The sequence below is a fragment of the Lynx canadensis genome, chromosome E2, assembly GCF_007474595.2.
Source record: "Lynx canadensis isolate LIC74 chromosome E2, mLynCan4.pri.v2, whole genome shotgun sequence".
Classification (NCBI taxonomy): domain Eukaryota; kingdom Metazoa; phylum Chordata; class Mammalia; order Carnivora; family Felidae; genus Lynx; species Lynx canadensis.
The window spans coordinates 13,644,015-13,663,463 of record NC_044317.1 but is presented as its reverse complement, the minus strand read 5'-3'; the positions used below and the strand labels follow the sequence as shown (position 1 = coordinate 13,663,463).

Here is a 19,449-nt window from a genome sequence, read left to right as displayed (position 1 = left end):
GAGGGAGGGAGGGAGGGAGGGAGGAAGGAAGGAAGGAAGGAAGGAAGGAAGGAAGGAAGGAAGGAAGAAGGGAGGGAGGAATGGAAATCAGTGGGTGGTGATGAGTTTGGTTCTGAATATGGTGAATTTGAGATGACAGTAGATATCCAAGAAATTTTGGAAATGCAGTACTAAATTTGTAAGAGAGGAATTGGAAGTAGAAGCAAGATTTATGAGTATTATATAGAGACCTTCACTGAAGGCATGTAAAAAAGATGGAAATTCTAAGAACAGAGTAAACTAGGAAAATTGCACAGGGCCCAAGACAGCCCCCCAGATGCTCACCTTTAGGGACCCTGAAAAAAGAGGAGAGGCTGTAAATTCACAGAGAAGGATGGCTAAGAGGAGAACCAGCTAGCTGAGAGCTCATCAACATATCTTACATGTCTTTCTCCCCTTTTCTGGTGGGTTCATCACTATTTTCTCCTGAAGTTCTCTTCTGAATCTTGCTTGTGTATTAGATCAGCTATGCCAAATGACCACTATTTAATTTCTGGCAGTTGAGTTATGCATCAGTGATTAGTTTTTTTATTAGGGTGTGATTCCTTTTAATTAGTTTTTTTATATGAGCTGAATTTACAGTAGAAGCAGGGGGGATTAAAATCAAACAGTGTCACCTACTGATCTAACAGTCAATCTCTAATGGATACCCTGTCCAAAAAATAAAAATAAAAGGCTGGTGCAGTGGCTTAGAGACCACCTTGCTTTCTGATGGGCTCTTCAGCCTCTGTGTCCATTGAGGAAGGACATTGTCTTCAAATGAGGTAAACTTAAAAAGGAAAATCACCTGTTACCTTAGGGTCTGAAAAGAAATAAATGATAGGCTTATTTTCTCAGACATATGTCTAAATATCTTGGTTCTTCAAATGCACCACCTAAAACCAAGGTTAGTTTAGCCCTTACTGTGTTCTGTGAATATTGAATATTTTGTGGGAATTCTGTTCCTATTCTAGCGGCTCTTTCAGTTTAAGGCAAGTAGATTTAAGATCCAGATCAGTCACTGTCCCTAAAATGCCCCGAGGTGGTGATGAGTTTGAATTTAATAAAATTTTATTAATTTGATCATGTGAGAAGTACTTTAATTCAATGCTGACCCAAACTCTAGAACTGCAAATTCTTACTCTTTTCTACCACCTGTTCACCACTTGGCCATTGGTTAGTTCCTTTGTCTTGACTCACTTTCTTCTCAATATGTTCATTGTATAACATTGCCATAGAGTCTGTTGTTCAAACTTTGAGTTATGCTGGAGTGTCTTGGGTACTGATATGGTCTCAGAATGCAGAGATGGGAGTTTGTCTTTGGAGAAACCCCAAAGGTGTTCACTGGTAGAGAAAGGGAGTAGATAAGGATGCCGAGTGACTACAGGGAGAAGTCAGTTCAGGACAGATATAGGACATAGAAGTCTGGAAGGATTTTTGTTTTTAGCTTTACTTGGTAATTTATTGATATTCTAGTGGTAGCCATGATTGTTGTTCTAGTCATCAGTGCATGTAGTGTATTACTACTATTTATATCAAGTCCTCATGTGAATTCTTTTGATAATGTCTTGGAGTATTGGCCTAGAAATTTCCATTTATGTCTTCCTTGGGGAAGGTACTGCATTTGGTAAAATACTGATTATTTCTCAAGCTATCTGCTTCTGTATCGTTTTTTCCCCCTTTTGGAAAAAAAATTGCAAAATTGAGTCTATTATGCATGTTTTGTGCCTTCCAGAAAAGCAAGTGAAATTGACTACTTTCAGAAATATAATATTCTATTTTACTAGATGGAATCTGGCTATACAGAATTTTGACAGTCTCATTATGTTATATCCGCTGCTTAGGTCTCTTGGGTACTCGAGTGAGAGAGATTCAAAGACGAAAACCACAATTCTGAGAACTGTGAGGCAGAAGAATATCACACGGCAAAAAGAGAATTAAGCTTTAAATTTCCATGGGTGTCTGGGAATCCTCTGAGAAATCACAGCACAGATGTGCTGCCCTTATCTCTGGACTCTGGTACCACTGGCTCAGGTCACACTTTTAAAAGATGCAGCAAATTTCTGAATATTGAACGCTTGATATTTTCTCCAAAAGGAAGGCCTGACAATTTAAAGGTATTTTCCCAAACTGGTCCTCACTGATTGCCTGACATTGGTGAGCCAGGAAAACATTTTTACTTCTGGTAGCAAATGTCTTTTCCATTAAAGAAAACTTCATCCAGGGGCACCTGTGTGGCTCAAGTCAGTTAAGTGTCTGACTTTGGCTCAGGTCATGATCTCATGGTTCCATGAGTTTGAGCCCCACATCAGACTCTCTGCTGTCAGCACAGAGCCCTCTTCAGATCCGCTCACTCCCTTTCTCTGCCCTTCCCCCACTCATACTCTCACTCTCTCTCAAAAATAAATAAACATTAAAAAAATTAAAAATTAAAAAACTTCATCCAGTGTCCTGAGGGAAGCTTCAGCTTAATTTAACTAAGCCTCAAAAAGGAAGGGAAACTTGATAATTTCTTTATTACCAGGTAAGTAATAGTAAACCATGCTTTGTCGTCACCTAAGCCTACAGAAAACATGTGGTTCAGCAATTCAGACTGAAAGCACAGCTCAAATTTAGTTTGCTTTATTTTTCCCAAATCGGCATAGCATGTAGGCTCAGCAGAACCAGGTTGGGTGGAAGCCCAGATGGCTACCAAAGAGGAAAGGTGTAGCTTTTTGCTGCAAACCCCTTCCACTTGTACCATTAGTCATGAGTCACATTGCAAACATGTGGGAGCTGACTCCTCAGAAATGGACACCAGAAAGGAGAAAGGAGGACAGGAATCTGCTGAGAGCAAAGTGTCCTTGACAAGTCACAGCTCTTCTGTCAGTATGGTTTTCCATCCTTCAGTCTCCTTTTATTATTGTTCGTCCTCTCAGATCTTTGTGCTCAGGCAAACCTTTTCCGCCTGGTACATCCACTATTGTATTGGAGAGCCATCGTAGGTGGAGGGAGGCCTGGGGGAATCTTTAGAAACAGGAAAGTTTCCCATGGCTCATTAAATAAAAGTTAACACCCTTCTGTGTTAAAAGAGACAAGAATCTGTTCTCTCTAGAGAAGGGCATGAACATCGCACACAACTACCTCATCTCCTCCAAAACCTCAGTGGAATTTTCACTGCAGACGGGTTGGAGTATCTCATTGAAAACAGGGCACATCTTCAGTGAAGCTTGCTCTGACAATGGCCAGATCTTAGTTCCCTCTCTTAAAATTTTTTCTGGTCATTATTTTGAGAATCAAAACTTTATGAAAAGCACAGCGTCTTGCCTCAGGAATTACAATGGAGTACAAGTATGTCCTTGCCTGTCACATGACGACTCGATCTTTTCTCTCAATGATAATTAGGATAGTTTACCTTCAGTATATTAGCTTCCATTTTTGTTTCTTATTTCTCTTGGAGACAACTTCTACTTGCCCCAAATGATGATAAAGAGAGCTATGATATCTCTCATTGATCTGGAAGATTCTAGAAGAGCAATTGTAGGTGGTGAAACAGAGTATAGCTTCTTATCAGTGCTTCTGTTTTTAATTGATTGATAGAAACCTGATTAAGAAGGTATTTTTATTTTCCATGAGAAGTTAAAATTTTTTTCCTTAAATATGACAACACAGCTGAAAATATTTATTGATGTAGTCGGGAACTTTTCCATTTTGCTGGAACATGATGGGATTCATCACATGTTATACAGATGTTCTTGAAGCCATTATTCACTGTACTTGTTCTGAGCTGACTGTACCCTGACCCAACTAGGATAGCTTTATAATGATATACCAATGCACTTCTCTAGAGCTGCGACATATTACTGTTGACTATGTCATCCAAAAAATCTCCTGAGTCACCTTCCAAAGTAACTGAACATATGAGCATATAGGCTCTCCTACCATGTTTGCCAGATGGGAGCACCAGGTCATGCTGGCTTCATCTCAGCCCAACGTTATCAGTTGTAGTGGCTTTAGATTTCTTCTGGCATTTTTTTTTTACCATGTGAGAAAGGTAAGGCCTGACCTTTTGTTATAATTGCGGGCGGTGGCGGGGTGGGGGTTCAGGAAATTAAAGAAATTAAAGAAAAATATATTATAAAATCCCAGCTCTACTGCTGGTGTGGTCTTGGGTGAGATACTTCTGTTTGCCTTGGTTGTCTCATCTTTAAAATGGGATAATACTACTTCACAAGGTTGTAAAGTTTGAGGCAGATAATGTATATCAGCACTTAACACAGTGCTGGGAACATGAACTCTTGGTTAATGGTTGCCAATATTATGATTTAGTTAGATTCAATTCAGTCTCTTTAGATTAGGGAGTATGATTGGAAAGTATACCATCTGAATAGCAAACATTTGGCTCACTCTCCTAAATTTAAGTTGGGGATCAAAATGCAACTATTTTATATGACAAAGGTAGGCATTGAGCCATATTGTAAACTACTTTCCAGATAAACCAAGTGAATTAAACATATATATGTAGCTCTGTTCTTGCAGTTGGGCTCTAATTTTGCAAAACTTTCCATAATCTTTCATTGGAAGGGAGGGAGGGAGGGAGGAAAGAAGGAAGGAAGGAGGAAGGAAGGAGGAAGGAGATGGGTGATAGGTGGGAAGGAAGGTGATTTTTATTTTAAAATATTTTTTTAAGTTTACTTATTTTGAGAGGGGGGAGGGGCAGAGAGGGAGAGAGGGAGAGAGAGCGAGAATCCCAAGCAGGCTTCACGCTACCAGCACAGAATCTGATGTAGGGCTCGAACTCATGAACTGCGAGATCCTGACCTGAGCCGAAATCAAGAGTCGGATACTTAAGACACTGAGCTACCCAGGCACCCAGGAAGATGATTTTTAAAACATTTTGTTTTTGGGGGCACCTGGGTGGCTCATTCAGTTAAGCAGTGGACTTTGGCTCAGGTCATGATCTCGTAGTTTGTGAGTTGTGCTGACAGCTCATAGAGAACCTGGATTCTGCATCTTCCTCTCTCTGTGACCCTCCCCCACTCGCCCTCTGTCTCTCTCAAAATTAAATAAACGTTAAACATTTTAGAAAAAATATTTTGTTTTTTATTTAAGGGTTCTTAAAGGATATTTTTTAAATAGCCCCTTTAGTCATTGTCAATGTAGGTTTTTTAAGAATATAACTTTAAAAGGACAACTTTATCATGATGGTATCAATCACCTGTTATGAACTAGTGGCAGTGTGTTCATAGACAGCTTTCCAAAAGTCTCAAAACTATCTGGCAAGTCACTTGGTTGGTTGTTCTTGTTCCAGAAGGAAGCATGACATCCCATTTCTAGAAATATTTAATATTTGAGTAAAAGCTGCAGTATGAGAGTTAGCTTTGGACCTGAAAATTCAAAGCTGATTCCTTCTAGTAGGCTGCTTGATTGAGAAATGAAATGCAGTTGTGGATCTGAGGAAAAAACAAATATTAAGATCAAGAAGGAAGATAATTAAACATAACTGAAGGCCATTTTGACAATTATTTTCAACAAACAAAATAAGAGTCACTTACAGGTCACATTCTATATACTCAGTCTCTCATTTGGAATAGAAGAATAGATGATGATAGAAGATGGGTCATACACACCCCCCCCCAAAACACACATGGAAGAAAGCAGAACAACAGGTGTTCTGTGTGGTGAGGTTGGTTTCAGAGGACTGGGAAGAAAGGATATTGATGGCAGAGCCAACAGGGAAAATTCTGAGTGTTTTGGTTTTCAGAAAGAGATTTTAAAATGGAGCAATAATGAAGGAAAAATTCTTTTCAGAGACTTAAATGACACGGAAATTTAATTTCAGAAGAGTTGAGAAGTAATGTGAAATGTTTCAGAGCTATGTAAGTAAAAGTGGGGTCAGTTTAGGCTGATTGCCTGTTTCTGAGGTTTGTTCTCTCTGATTTGCTAGAAGGTGCTATAAAGAGTTTCTGCTGTAAAGAAATAGAAGTTGGAGCAGCAGTGGCTCAGTCAGTTAAATGACCACCTCTTGATTTCAACTCAGGTCGTGATCTCATGGTTTGTGTGTTCGAGCCCCCGTGCCAGGCTCCATGCTGGCAGTGCATAGCCTGCTTGGAAGTCTCTCTCTCTTTCTCTCTCTCTCTCTCTCTCTCTCTGCTCCACCCCTCCTCAAAATAAGTAAATAAGACATTTTTTAAAATGTGAAAAAAAGGAAAAAAAGAAATAGAAGTTACTTAACTTTTAAATCCCAAGTGAAAAATAAGTGTCCTTCTACAAGTTCCTAACTCCTTCAAATGACCTCATATTGAAAGCATCCCTCTGTGAGAGGAAATGGAATGACCACATTTCTCTTTTTATAGATACACATAGTCCTCTTAATGTACATTAACTCCTACAAGCCCAGGAGAGGGTTTTCTTCCTTCCTCCCTCGTTCCCTCCTCTCTCTCTCTCTCTCACCCCCTCTCTCCCTCTCTCTCTTTCTTTTCTTTTCTTTTTCTATTCTTTCTGAGAGAGCATGCATGCAAGAGTGAGAGAGGAACAGAGGGAGAAGGAGGGATCGACAATATTAAGCAGGCTCCATGCTCAGTGTGGAGCCCAACAGGGGACTCAGTCTCACGATTGTGAGATCATGACCTGAGCCAAAATCAAGAGTCAGATGCTTAACTGACAGAGCCACCCAGGTACCACCAGGAGAGGGTTTTAGAATAGGATTTGTGCTTGAATTTTCTCCCAGGGCTCAGTAAAAGCTGCAAGTGACTAGCAGATGTTGCTGGCACAGTAAAACCACCGCAGCCCAGGATAAGGAGGCACTGAGCCCATGGTCCCATTCACTCAGACTGAACCCTGTGGACTCAGATTCCCTCACACTCGTCTTTCCTCACTATACAGAATGGCTTATCAGCCTCCAGGAGCCTCCAGATCAGATGATCCTCTTATGGATCACATCCAAACACCAATGCTCCCTCCTCTGGGGGAGATTCTGGTCACCTCCAGAGTGTGTCTTCCCACTGTTTTCCAACCCACCAGTTCTGCTAATCAGACTTTTGTGGTGATGCGGTGTCCAAGAATGCTTCTAGGATAGAACTTAAGTGTGTTCCCATCTTGTGTGCGCATGGATCCTGGATTCTCTTGCTGGGATAATGCTTTTGAAAGTCGTCTGGTGCACCCCAAACACTAAGAGGCTTGAATTTTCTCACATGTACTGAGCTTATCTGATTTCCAGTGTATCCTTCTTGGGACCACATCTTACTGTCCTGGTGAGACTTTTCTAGCATAGGTTTTCTTAGGATCCAAAGTAGCTCTTTTGGTCAGTCAGTTTGGATAGGAACAGGTTAGTCGTGTCCGTTCTGCACCCCCAAACAGAGCAGCATCTAAACCCACCAGAAGAATACATTTGTCCACTGGTTAGGAGGAAGTCCGGATCTTCAGTTCTAAGATGAAATGTGCACCAATGGACCTGTGAATGGACGAGCCACCTCTTGTGCCTGACCACTTTGTTGTTCTAGCTGAGAGTGTTCCTAACACTCCATATCATTGGAGCCCCAAGTCATAAGGGACCAGCATTTGCCATTTATCAGAAGGGAACAAATACTGGTTTCAAAGTTTGCAAAAGTGAAATGCCTCAATAAGTGAAAGCACTTAGGGCTTCCCTATCCCCACATGATCCTAGAGGTCCCTTTCAGCTCTAAATTTGTATGACTTTTGTCCAGCTGAGAATATGGCAGATACAGGCTGCAAAGATGAATAGGCATCGGCTGATAACTATACAGTCGTGGATACAGCCGATTGAATAGATATGTTGAGGACTATGAGCCACTTGTGGGTTAGGTGCTGGGAATAAAACAGTCCCTGCAGTCATGGGGCCTTCATTCTAGTGGGCTGATCTCGGATGTGAGAGCTTCCAGGATCCATGCAACGCTCACAGCCCTCACCACTGCTTCTGTGCCCTTCATCATTGTGAAGTCAGGATACTGCCTGGGAAGTTCACTGATCAGTCTGTTGCCTTCATGAACAAACCCAAGTTGGCTCTAGTTTTCTATTTCCACCCTCTTGTTCGATGTCTACTTTGTAAACCATTTTGTTCCTTGCTTGATTCTTTACTCTACCACTATGTGCATTTCTAGCCAGCCTGGAGTGAATACAATATGCATTGGGGATTGTCTGAAACAGAGCCAAGTTGTCTTTTTTTAGTTTTCTCTTTAGCTAGTGGGGTCATTTATAACTTTTCTGACGTGATTATCACTTTTTCCCTACTTGGTCCTATTTACAAAAACCATAGAAAAATACACACCATCCCCCCCTAATTTTTGAAAAATACTTTTATCTTATTCTTTCCAGGTGGCATAAAGGTAACATCACTTATATTAAACAGTTATTTATTGAGCTCTAACTGTGTACCAAGTGTGGGGCAAAGCATTTGACCTGCATGACCTTGTCAGACTTTGGGTGAGAAACCCTTTGAAGCAGGTGCTACTGGCATCTCCTTTTACAGTCCTGACAATTTAATGAAGAGGCCCCAGGTTACATGGTTAATACAAAAATATTTTTCAATGAATACCTCAAGGAGATTCTCATATGTAGCATGTTGTATTACAATTTCAAAACTTGGTTTCTTTATTACTAATTTCGAGTGGTTTGCATTAAAACAAGAAATATCACACTGAATTAGAACCAGCGTTGGATCTGGGCATTGTTTTGCTTTGGACCATTGCTATGTTTTCACAAGTTAAGAGTATGTCCTTGTGCTGTCACCTTAAAAGTTAGGAACGTGGCCCCTCCATCAAGTAAGTTACTCATCTGGACCATATAGATAGATAGATATGATATATAGATCAGATAGATAGATAGACAGACAGACAGATATGGTGCAGCACCTATCACATCTATCATAAAATATTTGTAAGCATACTTATGACCCCTTTAAGATGTGAGTTCCTTGTAGTCTCAGACCTCACCTTTCTTCATCCCTGAAGCCCAGTGTTGGGCATCTGTTGGCATACAACAAGTGTCCATTGGATACGCAAATACTGAACATGTTCTAAACATCCTAGTTTCCTTTAGTAATTATATATTCATGAACTCACTGAAATTATCTTTGAAGCTTGCTTCCAACTGGTACCACCTCTTAACGAGTAGAATAAATTTACTATCTGTTGGGTAAAATAGTGTTTTCTTTGATCTGTTGTAAAAATATTGCCTTCAAATTTTCTGAGGTTATAACATAATAGCAACATTTAAAACCAGTGTCTTCCCTTTATCACATTGTTTTTTAATGATTCTTTCATGGTTTCAGGAAGGTGATGTCTGGCCTAACTCATCAGCTGAAATCACTGTGTACTTTAATCCCCTGGAAGCCAAGCTCTATCAGCAGACAGTTTACTGTGACATTTCAGGTAAAGACTTTCTTTGTGTGGTAAACTCAGGTTACCAAGTGCCCAGAGCATCAAGAGGGGTGCATGCATGTGTGTGCGTGTGTGTTTGTGTGCAGACTACAGGAAGTACATGATATCAACAGGGGAATAATAGAGTCAAGCTATGCACTTTTCATTTTTTCTCGAACAGATCAAACTTTGAAGTACATTACAATTATAGTGTAGTCACGGGGATAGGAAACCACGGAGCTGGATTTGCTCTTGATTTTTAGAACAATAAAGAATATTACTTGACACAAAGTCTCAACATTTGATTCTTGTTCTTTTTATAGTCTTTGGCTTTTGAATTTTTTACTTTTTGAGTTTTTAATCAAAATAATGCAGCCAGGGAGGATGGGAAGACAGCCTGGCAGTGGCCAGAAGCTTCAAGGGGGATGTACAAATAGAGTGGTAACCTGACAGCTTCAGAAGATTGGATACAGGTAGAGGAATTAAACACAAAAGTAAATATATTGAGGATAACAAAAGCCTCTTGGAGGAGGCAGGTAGACAGATATGTATGTGTGGAAAGGAGAAAGGCTAAGATGAGGCTTTGGTATTGGAATGGAATTGGAGTTCCTTCCCTATGAACTCATGGTTGTTGATATGCACAGAGGCAGAAATAAATAGATGTATAAATGTGTGTATACGTTTATGTACATAGAGCTGCATCTTTCCTAACTGTGTCTATTAAGAGATCCTGGCAGCTTTAAGACCCTAATTGCAGTGAGCACACTGAGTACCCAAAGTTTGGTTTCTGAATCCTGCCCTCTGCCATGAGGGCCTTTTATCAGGACTGAGGCAGAGAAAGAAGATGAGCTGGGAACATTCCTTTGCTGCTGGAAACTAAGGAAATGCTCAAAGAACGACAGGGTTATGTCAAAGTGATACAGAAGCCAGCAAAGGGACTTCCACTGACCAAATTTGAAACAAGTTAAGAATCAAAATAAATAATGATAACTAATAGATTACAACACACTGATTAAATAGGAATCTCTGAATCCACTAAATAAAAATTTACCATTTAGCACTTCTGGTAATAATGAATTCGGGTAAAAAGCATTCTGAAGATTTAATGGATCTTAAAATAATGGGTGAAAGCAGGGTATAGAACAGGATTTTATTTAGTCTCAAAATATCCTACCTCAGAATGCTTATTAATTATAAAGGGGAGAAATCTAACTTTACAATGAAGAAAACTGGGAGATGTTATCTTAGTTAATACTAACAGTAGTAATCCAGCAAATCAACCTCACGGACTGCTCACTAGGATACAATGAAAACAGGCATCTCTTCACTGATATTAGGGTCAAAATATCTAACATGGTCTAATTATGGGGAAACATTAGATTAATCCAAATTGAAGAAAAAACCAAAATTAACAGCTTGTAATCTTCAAAAATATCAAGCTCATGAAAGTCAAGAAAAGACTGAACTGTTCCAGATTGAGTGAGACTCAAGAGACATGACATCTGGATGACTGGATCCTTTGCTATAGAGGAGATTATTGGATAAAGGATGTATGGAGGCTCTTCATACTACTCTGGAAGGTGTTCTATATTTTAAAAATGCCTCAGAATTCTCTTTTAAAATACTGATGCCAATAAATAAGTAAAACAGGTAGATAATCAGATGATAAAGCTAAAGAGTAGTCTCCAGTGTTACTTTCAAGATGAAGCACTTTTGGCTGTTTCTTGTGGTGGTAACTTTCCTTACTAATTCTATACTTATGTTGCTGTTTTGTTGATATGCCAGCTTCTCACATTACCTTTTGAGACTCCCGCTCTGAAAAATAAGGATTTAGTTCCCTTATGATCTTATTGTTCCCTTGCTCGCCTTACTGAGTTATAATATACATGTAGTTGAGGCGCCTGGGTGGCTCAGGCCGTTAAGTGTCCAGCTTTTGATTTTGGCTCAGATCATGATCTCACAGTTCGTGGGTTCAAGTCCTACATTTGTTTCTGCGCTGACAACATGGAGCCTACTTGGGATTCTCTCTCTCCCTCTCTCTGCCCCTCCCCTGCTCTGTCTCTCTCTCTCTCAAAATAAATGAATACACCTTTTTTTTTTAAAGCGTGTTCCTTTTAAAAAATAATAATTTACATGCAGTATATTTCACCGGTTTTTGGCATACAGTTCTGCAAGCCTTGACAAACCCCAATAGAATAACTGCCACCAAAATAAAGATACAGAATATTTCCATCACACCACGAAGTTCCTTCCTGCCACGTCACAGGCCATCCCATTCCTCCACCTCAGCCCCTGGCAACCCAATTATTTTTATTTTATTTTTCGAGTTTTATTTGTAGCTTTAAATAATATACTTAAAACTATATTTTTTGTTCCATCAATTCTACGGTCTCTCTTTGACATGTACACGTGTTGGGACCCCTGACCTGCTCACCACCATTCCATCCTCTCAAATTTTCCTGTTAATTTTTTTTTAATATTTATTTATTTCTGAGACAGAGAGAGACAGAGAGAGACAGAGCATGAGTGGGGGAGGAGCAGAGAGAGAAGGAGACACAGAATCCAAAGCAGGCTCCAGGCTCTTAGTTGTCAGCACAGAGCCCGACGCGGGGCTCGAACTCACAAACCGTGAGATCATGACCTGGGCCGAAGTCAGTCGCTCAACCAACTGAGCCACCCAGGTGCCCCACCCTCTCAAATTCTATGAGTTGTTCTACTTTTGTATTAAAATGATTGGTAACCATATTTAAATCCTCTAGTTTGTCTACATAAATTCTGTACACTGAAGGGCCAAGTTTATTCTGGGATTAAACTTTTTTAGTCCTCTGATGGTTGGATGTTCCGACCTCTATTGGTGAATGTTAATCAGCAAAGAATTCCCCTAAGGTGTGTAGCAATCAGTTTCTCTCTCTTCACTGTCCACGAGGTCTCACAATTATGCCTCATGTTAGCTTACTTCATCTTTGAATTGACTCTTTTGTGCAGCTTTTGCTGCACCCCCCCGCCGATGTTTCTCATTCTTCATTTCTTCCATCCTATCTAATTTTAGAATACATGCTCTTCTTTTCCTTGAAGACATTTTTCTCAGAGCCCACAAGCTTCTCATTCCAAGTCAGATCAGCCACCTCCTGCATAGTTATTACCAGGGAATTTTTAAAATTTCCATGTGTGTTCCATTGTATCTTTTTACTCTCACTTTGCTCAAGTAGCTTCCACAGAAAGGGTATATAGAAGGGAAACTTTGATCCCTGCATACCTGGTAATTTCTCATTCTGCCTCCATACTCACCTGATAGTTTAGCTGACACTTCTAGGTTAAAATTTTTTTTCTTCAGAATGTTGAAGACATCTGAATGCCATCTTTATGGTAAAGGTCCAGAAGTCTGAAGTCACCTAGTTCTCATTCCTTGCTAGGTGGCCTGTTATTTCTCTCTCAATATTTTCTAGGGTTTTCTTTTTGTACTTGAGGTCTGAAATGTCATGAAGCCTTATCCAAGGGTGAGGTTTCTAACTCATCCTCCTCAGCTTTCTATGGGCCATTTGAGTCTGATTACTCATGTGTTACTTCAGCTCTGGGAAATTGTATTATTTTTTACATATTTTCCTCTGTTATATTTCATTTTATTCTTCTGGAGATCTTAACAGTCTAATGTTAGACTTATAGGATTGATCATCTGTTGTCAAAGAACCAGATTTTAATTAAACATGAGCAGTGAATGACATTAAATGCCTTTCAATGCTATTAAATAAGGATGTGAAGAGAAGTATTTATTTGTCAGAAAACTCCAAGGTAGCAAGTGTCAGGCAGTCACAGAGTTCCTTCCAGTGCCTTCTGATCTGTGGTTGTTCATTTGTATATAAGAATGAGAAAGTGGGTTTAATTTTCAGGGTAATTAGTGCTATTTACTTCTCCTGTTTAATGTTTAGGTCTCCTAGGATTTACAGCTGTGGTGGTTATTTTAATAACAAAATATTAAATGTCTAGAGAGAGAGAGTAATAAGAATGCACAATCGCTAGCAACTTCAAGGCAAAAATCCCGCTGTTCTGCTCTGCCTAGCATGTTTTCAGTGCATGTCTACACAGCCACTTTTCTCTGTATATAAAGAGGTCAAGCAGTCTAAGAACAGTATAGAAGGATGGGCTGCGTAAGCCAAGATTGTGCTGCCCTCCCCCTCCCCCAGTTATATATGTCCCTTCCTGATGATGTTTTCCCCCATTCTCCCTGGAAGTAACCATCACTTTGACTTGTATGATCATGATTTTTTTTGTTTGTTTTCACTTACATGCTTGTTTAAAAAATTTATATATTGAAATTATACTCTATTATGCTGTTAGCAGCAGGAAGATAAAATCAGTCAATAAATATTGATTACATAAATGAACAAATAAATGAAAAAAATGAATGAGTGAATGAATCCTGGTTTGATCTGGTCGTTCCCTTGCTCATGAATGCAGGATTCTCAAGATTGCCCCAGAATGGATGCAGAATGGACTAGGGGCTTCAGGATCAACATAAATCCATTTCTACACTTCATACCAGCATCATTTACCCCAGACTTCTAAGTGGGTCTGGAGGAAATGCTGGTACATCAGTGTTCAGACAGAGGCTGGAAATGCTCCAGTGGCCCCCATGCCACAGGTGGTAGATCCTCCCTCCCATCTATGACTCGCGGGATGTCGTGCTTGGCCATGTTCCAGGGGGTTGGCTGCTCTCCAGGAGGTTCCCAAACATTACATAACTAGCTGTGTTCATCTATTGTTTTGTTTGCAGTTGTGAATTCTGCCACAGAATTCACATCCTGGATAAACTGAATAGTATAATTTTCCATCTGCATGACATTCTTCTTTATTCTGGTAGTGGTTTATTAAAAGACATGATTGCCAGAGAAGGGTTTTGTTTACCTTGTAATTCCATATTATCTTCCTTGTAAATTCCATGTAATTCACTGTGTCTTTTCAAGGGCTGGTGATGATTCCTTAGTATTATCTTCAAAGAATTGGTAAAACTTCCTGGTTTTAGGTCACTAAAAAATGCTTTTTAGGCAGATAGAAAAGCCCTTTCCCTTGTTTCATTTTGCTTTGCTTTTGCATTTAAAAAATACTTTGAGCATATAGAAGAAAATACATATGGATATGCTTCCCCTTCATGCCTTTTTACGTAAATTATAGCATACTATACACAATGGTTTTGGCACTGCTTATTAAGTATTTCTTGCAGATTATTCCATGAACACTAAATAAAAAGTGTCATTCTTTTTCATGGTCCTATAGGAATCCTTAGTATTTACATACTATCATTTAATTTTTAACCTTTTGTCACTAAGGAACAAGACATACAGGGGCGCCTGGGTGGCTCAGTCCGTTGAGCATCCGACTTTGGCTCAGGTCATGATCTCGTGGTCTGTGAGTTCAAGCCCTGCATCGGGCTGTGTGCTGACAGCTCAGAGCCTGGAGCCTGCTTCTGATTCTGTGTCTCCCTCTCTCTCTGCCCCTCCCCTGCTCACCCTCTGTCTCAGAAATAAATAAACATTAAAAAAAATTTTTTTAAAAAGAAACAAGACATACATTCACAAATGTGCGTAAAATATACTGTGGTAGGCAGAGTAACAGCCTCCCAAAGATGTCCATCTCCAAACCTGTGAATACGTTACTGTGGATGTGTTACATTGCCTGACAAAGGGAAATTAGGGCAGAAAATGGAGTTTCAGTTACCAATGAGCTGACCTTAACATAGGGAGATTAACCTGGATTATGCGAGTGGCTCAGTAGATAATCATAAGTGTCCTTTAACTTCAAAGAGGGAGGCAAAAGTATCAGTCTCAGTGTCAGAGTGATGTGATAAGAGAACGACTCAACCAGCCGTTTCTGGCTTTGAAGATAAATGGCCAAGAGATGTGGACAGCCTCTAGAAGCGGGAAAAGGCAAGAAAATAGATTTCTCCCCAGAGTCTCCAGAAGGAAATTCAGCTCTGCCAACACCTTGATTTTAGTCCAGTGAAACCCATCTTGCATCTTAGACTTCTGACCTCTATAATTTTTAAGATAATAAACCTGTACACTAAGGCATTTAGTTTGTGATGACCTGTTTTAGCAGCAACAGGGAACTAATACACATGCATATATGTTATAATTATAAGACAAATATCACATATGTGCTACTAAGATAATATTTCCAGTCCTGAGAAGCCCCCTGTGTGTCCCTTCCTGGGCACACTTCCCTCACCCCATCCTCCCCCTGAGATCGTCACCATTCTATCCTTCATGGTCATTATTTCATTGCCTTCATTTGTAGTTTTTACCCCAATGTGTGTGCACATAAACAATGCAAGTTGGTACTGTCTGTTTTTGAAACGTACATAATTGGCATCAGTCTGCATGTCTGTCTCATCCATGTTGTTGCTCATAGCCCCAGTCCTATTTTGTTTTCATTGTTGTGTAGTATTCCATCCTGTGAATATATGTTCAGAAACAGGAAGTAGCAGGGAAGGCCAGTGTCATTTGTCTTGAGGAGGCCTCTTGAGATGCATGAAATTTAACCCACATCTCCACCTGCAACTTTTTTTTCTTTTGAAAGCTTTTATATCTAGGCACCATGAGTACAAAGATGTACAAAAGTAGAGCTCCTGCCCTCAGAAAGCATTAGAAATGAGTGGAGGAAAGTAACCAGCCATTATATCGCAATGCTATCCAGTGAATGAATGCATTAATAGATGAGGGTACAGGGCACACACAGCTCAGTCTCAGTTTCTAGGGAAGGCTCCTCAGGGAAAGTGACCCTTCTGGAGTATTTGTTAGTCAAATAAAAAAAGGATGTGTGTGGGTGGGGGGGGAGGTGCTGGGCATGTCAGGGAGGGAAACACTTTGTGAAAATACATGGCAAGAGAATGAAATGGCAAAGAATTGCAAATTCTTGGCATGTGGCTGCCAAAAAGAGAGACTGGGAGGAGAGAAGGGGCAGGAAATGGAGTTGGATGCTGAAGGAGTAGTTAGCTCAGGGACAGCTGCTCTTGACTGCCAGACTAAGAACCTTGGAATTCCTCCTGGCTGCTGTGGGAAATCACAGAAGGGCCCTAAGCAAGGGAGTGAGTGACCTGCTTAAATCTGAATATAGGAAACACAACATTACTGAAATCTTTTCAGTTCATCTGAAACTGAAATGTTTTTCTTCACTTAAATTTTCAGATTTTCTTAGAAGTAGTTAAACTGGATGTTAGATATTGATAAAGACTTGCTGATGGTCTGATCTGTGGCTTGAAACTGACTTTTTATCTATCTTGACTTTCCAATGTAATGGGGAAAATCCTAATCTAATCATGAAGAGATGACCTTTTTTAAAAAAAAAAAAACGGAAAACCACACATATTTGGTTTGGATCACCATATGGGAGCTTCAAAGTAAGCAACACTTTCTGATTTAAACTGTGAAATATATTGCTAGATAACATCGTTAGTGGGTGCTTCAGAGTCAGATGTGAAAAAGCAGCATGATGGAAACGATGCCAGATGTACCTACTTCCGTTAAGGACCCAATTAAAATGTAACTACTGTGTCCATTTTCCTTCTGCCCATCATAAGAAAGAAACATCTGAATCTTTAGCACAATTTAGAGCTTTTGACCTTTATCTCAGCTGAACTATAGAATGGACACTTAGGAGAGAGAAAGCTAAATCACCCCAATCACTGAAAACATTTTTGAGTTTTCAGAATAATAAATAATGCTCTACATATTTGTAGGTTTTCTTCTTCAAAACTCATCAGACTGCAACCTCATAATAATATAGGGTTTCTTAGTCCTATGAATGAGAAATTATTTTCTTGATCAACTACCTTATTTACTTTAAGTTGTATGTTCAATTATTAAATATTTCAAACATACAGAATATAAGGAAAATATATATGTTTCCATACCCAGATTTAGGAAAACTCAAACAAATGGAAAGGTATGTTGATAGTTTTGGTCAGGAATATCAACATTATAAATTGGTCAGTTCTCCTTGTAAATATAACGTGATCTCAGTGGTAATATCAAGGTTTTTTTTTTTTTTTTAATTAGGTTTATTCCAAAGTTCTTATGGAGGAAATAAATGAACTAGAACTTCTTAGAAAGTTCAGAAAAACAAGAATAATAAGAGAGGACTAACCCCACCACGTGTTAAAACATATTTAAAAGCTACAATAAGTACCACTGTATGGTTCTGGAACTTGAAGAGAATGTAGCTATTGAGTCAATATTAGTCCTTTTCATCCTTACCAGTTATCATCATCATCAAGAGCAGCAGCATGCCTTCAACCCCTAAACCCTCCCTTCCCCCAAATCCACATTTCCCAATGTCCCGGATATGTGAGCAAAGTAAAAACCCTAATTACGTAAGCCACTTTGTCCATTTTATCTTTTGTGCATAACAAACCACCCTAAAGATTTAGTGGCTTAAAACAACTGGCAGCCATTTATTCTGCTCACAGATCTGCAGACTGGTCCCGAATCAGCAAGGACAGCTCCACTTTGCTCTCCCTGGCGACAGCTGGACAGGCCTGAAGGTGAAAGCTGGTATCATTTTATAGCTCTTCCACCTACATGTCTGGCAGTTAATCCTAGCTGTTGACAGGGACCTCGCCAGGTTCTGTCTGCTGGAACCCTCATCCATGGTCTCTCCATGAGGCTGCTTGCTTCCTCCAAATATGGACAAGGGACCATATGGTTACTGTGGGAAATCTCCTGCAGCTTAACTGTCCTTTCTTTCAGTTGCCTATCTTTTGCATCAGATTGACAGAAGAATTACTCCATCCTTTGGTTTTCTACAGCTTCACTGTGGTGAATTTGCCTTTGTTTAGCCTACTTGGGTACTAAACCTGCATCTTCAGTCTAAGAATCTCTGATCAGTTCTGGAATTCCTTAGCACTTATCTCTTCAGTGTTGTTTTCATCTCATTATCTCAGTTTTCTCCTTCTGGAATTTTTTTTAGATATATGTCTTTCCCATGGACTCACCATACCTTCTGACTTCTTTACATTTTTTTATTTCTTTGTTTCTCTTTGACATATTCTGGGTATTTTTCTAAGATCTTTCTCTCAGTTGATTAGTTGTTTAGCTATTTCTACTCTTTGGTATTCATCTACTCAGTTTTTAATTTCATAAACTTGGTTTCTATTTCTGTGTTTACTTCTTGAGAGATTTTAAGATGAGAGGTTAGAGTTCCTTTAAGAGTTTTCTATTATCTCAAACTCTTGGGGTACTAATTTGCATGTTTGTGGTAAACACTGACTTTCCTCCTACTGGATTGTTTCTTGAGATGGTTTGAAATGTTTGCATTGTGAGCCCATCTTTAGCACGTGCTGTGGACGGAATATTTGAGTTCTCCCAAAATTCATATGTTGAAACCTATTAGCATACTTAATATTCAACCTTGTTGAAACAAGGTTCATGTTTCGTCGGGTAACATCCCTAGAGAATCTGCATAGAATTACCCTGGCTGATCATTAAAAATGTAGATTCTTGGGTTTCATCTATGTTTTATTGAATCAAAATCTGTGGAGATTGTGTTAGAGAATATCTGTTTTAAATGAAGGCTGAAAAGTAAGTGTGTAGTAGGGTTGCAGGATACAAGATCTATATAGAGAGAATCAGTTGTATTTCTATACAGTGAACAATGGGAAATTGAAATTTAAAAAAAACACTGTCACTTAAAATAGCATTAAGAAATCCTAAATACTTAGAGATAAATTTGACAAGAGATGTGTAAGACCTGTACATTGAAAACTATAAAACATTGCTGGGAGAAATTAAAGACCCAAATAAAGGGAAAACTATACCTTGTTAACAAGTGGATAATTAATATTAGTAAGATGTCATTTCTTCCTCAAGTTTGTTGATAGACTCAATGCAATCCAAATAGAAATTCTAGTTGCTTGTGTGTGTGTGTGTGTGTGTGTGTGTGCGCGCGCGCGTGCGCATGCACGTGCATGTGGGTGTATAGAAATTGACGGGCTGATTCTAAAATTCATATGGAAATGCAAAGAACCTAGAATAGCCAAAATAACTCTGGAAAAGAACAAAATTGGAAGGCTACCACTACCTTA

General features: G+C 39.4%; 1 protein-coding gene across 4 annotated transcripts in view; it reads left to right on the top strand.

Moving 5' to 3' along the window:
• Positions 1-19,449, top strand: part of HYDIN (HYDIN axonemal central pair apparatus protein) — a 378,288-nt gene that overhangs the window by 116,381 nt on the left and 242,458 nt on the right. For all 4 annotated transcript variants that reach the window (XM_032591379.1, XM_030298918.1, XM_032591380.1 and 1 more), the window contains exon 10: positions 9,287-9,386. In XM_032591379.1, coding sequence (XP_032447270.1) covers positions 9,287-9,386 — 100 coding nt within the window. The remainder of the gene's footprint in view (positions 1-9,286; positions 9,387-19,449) is intronic.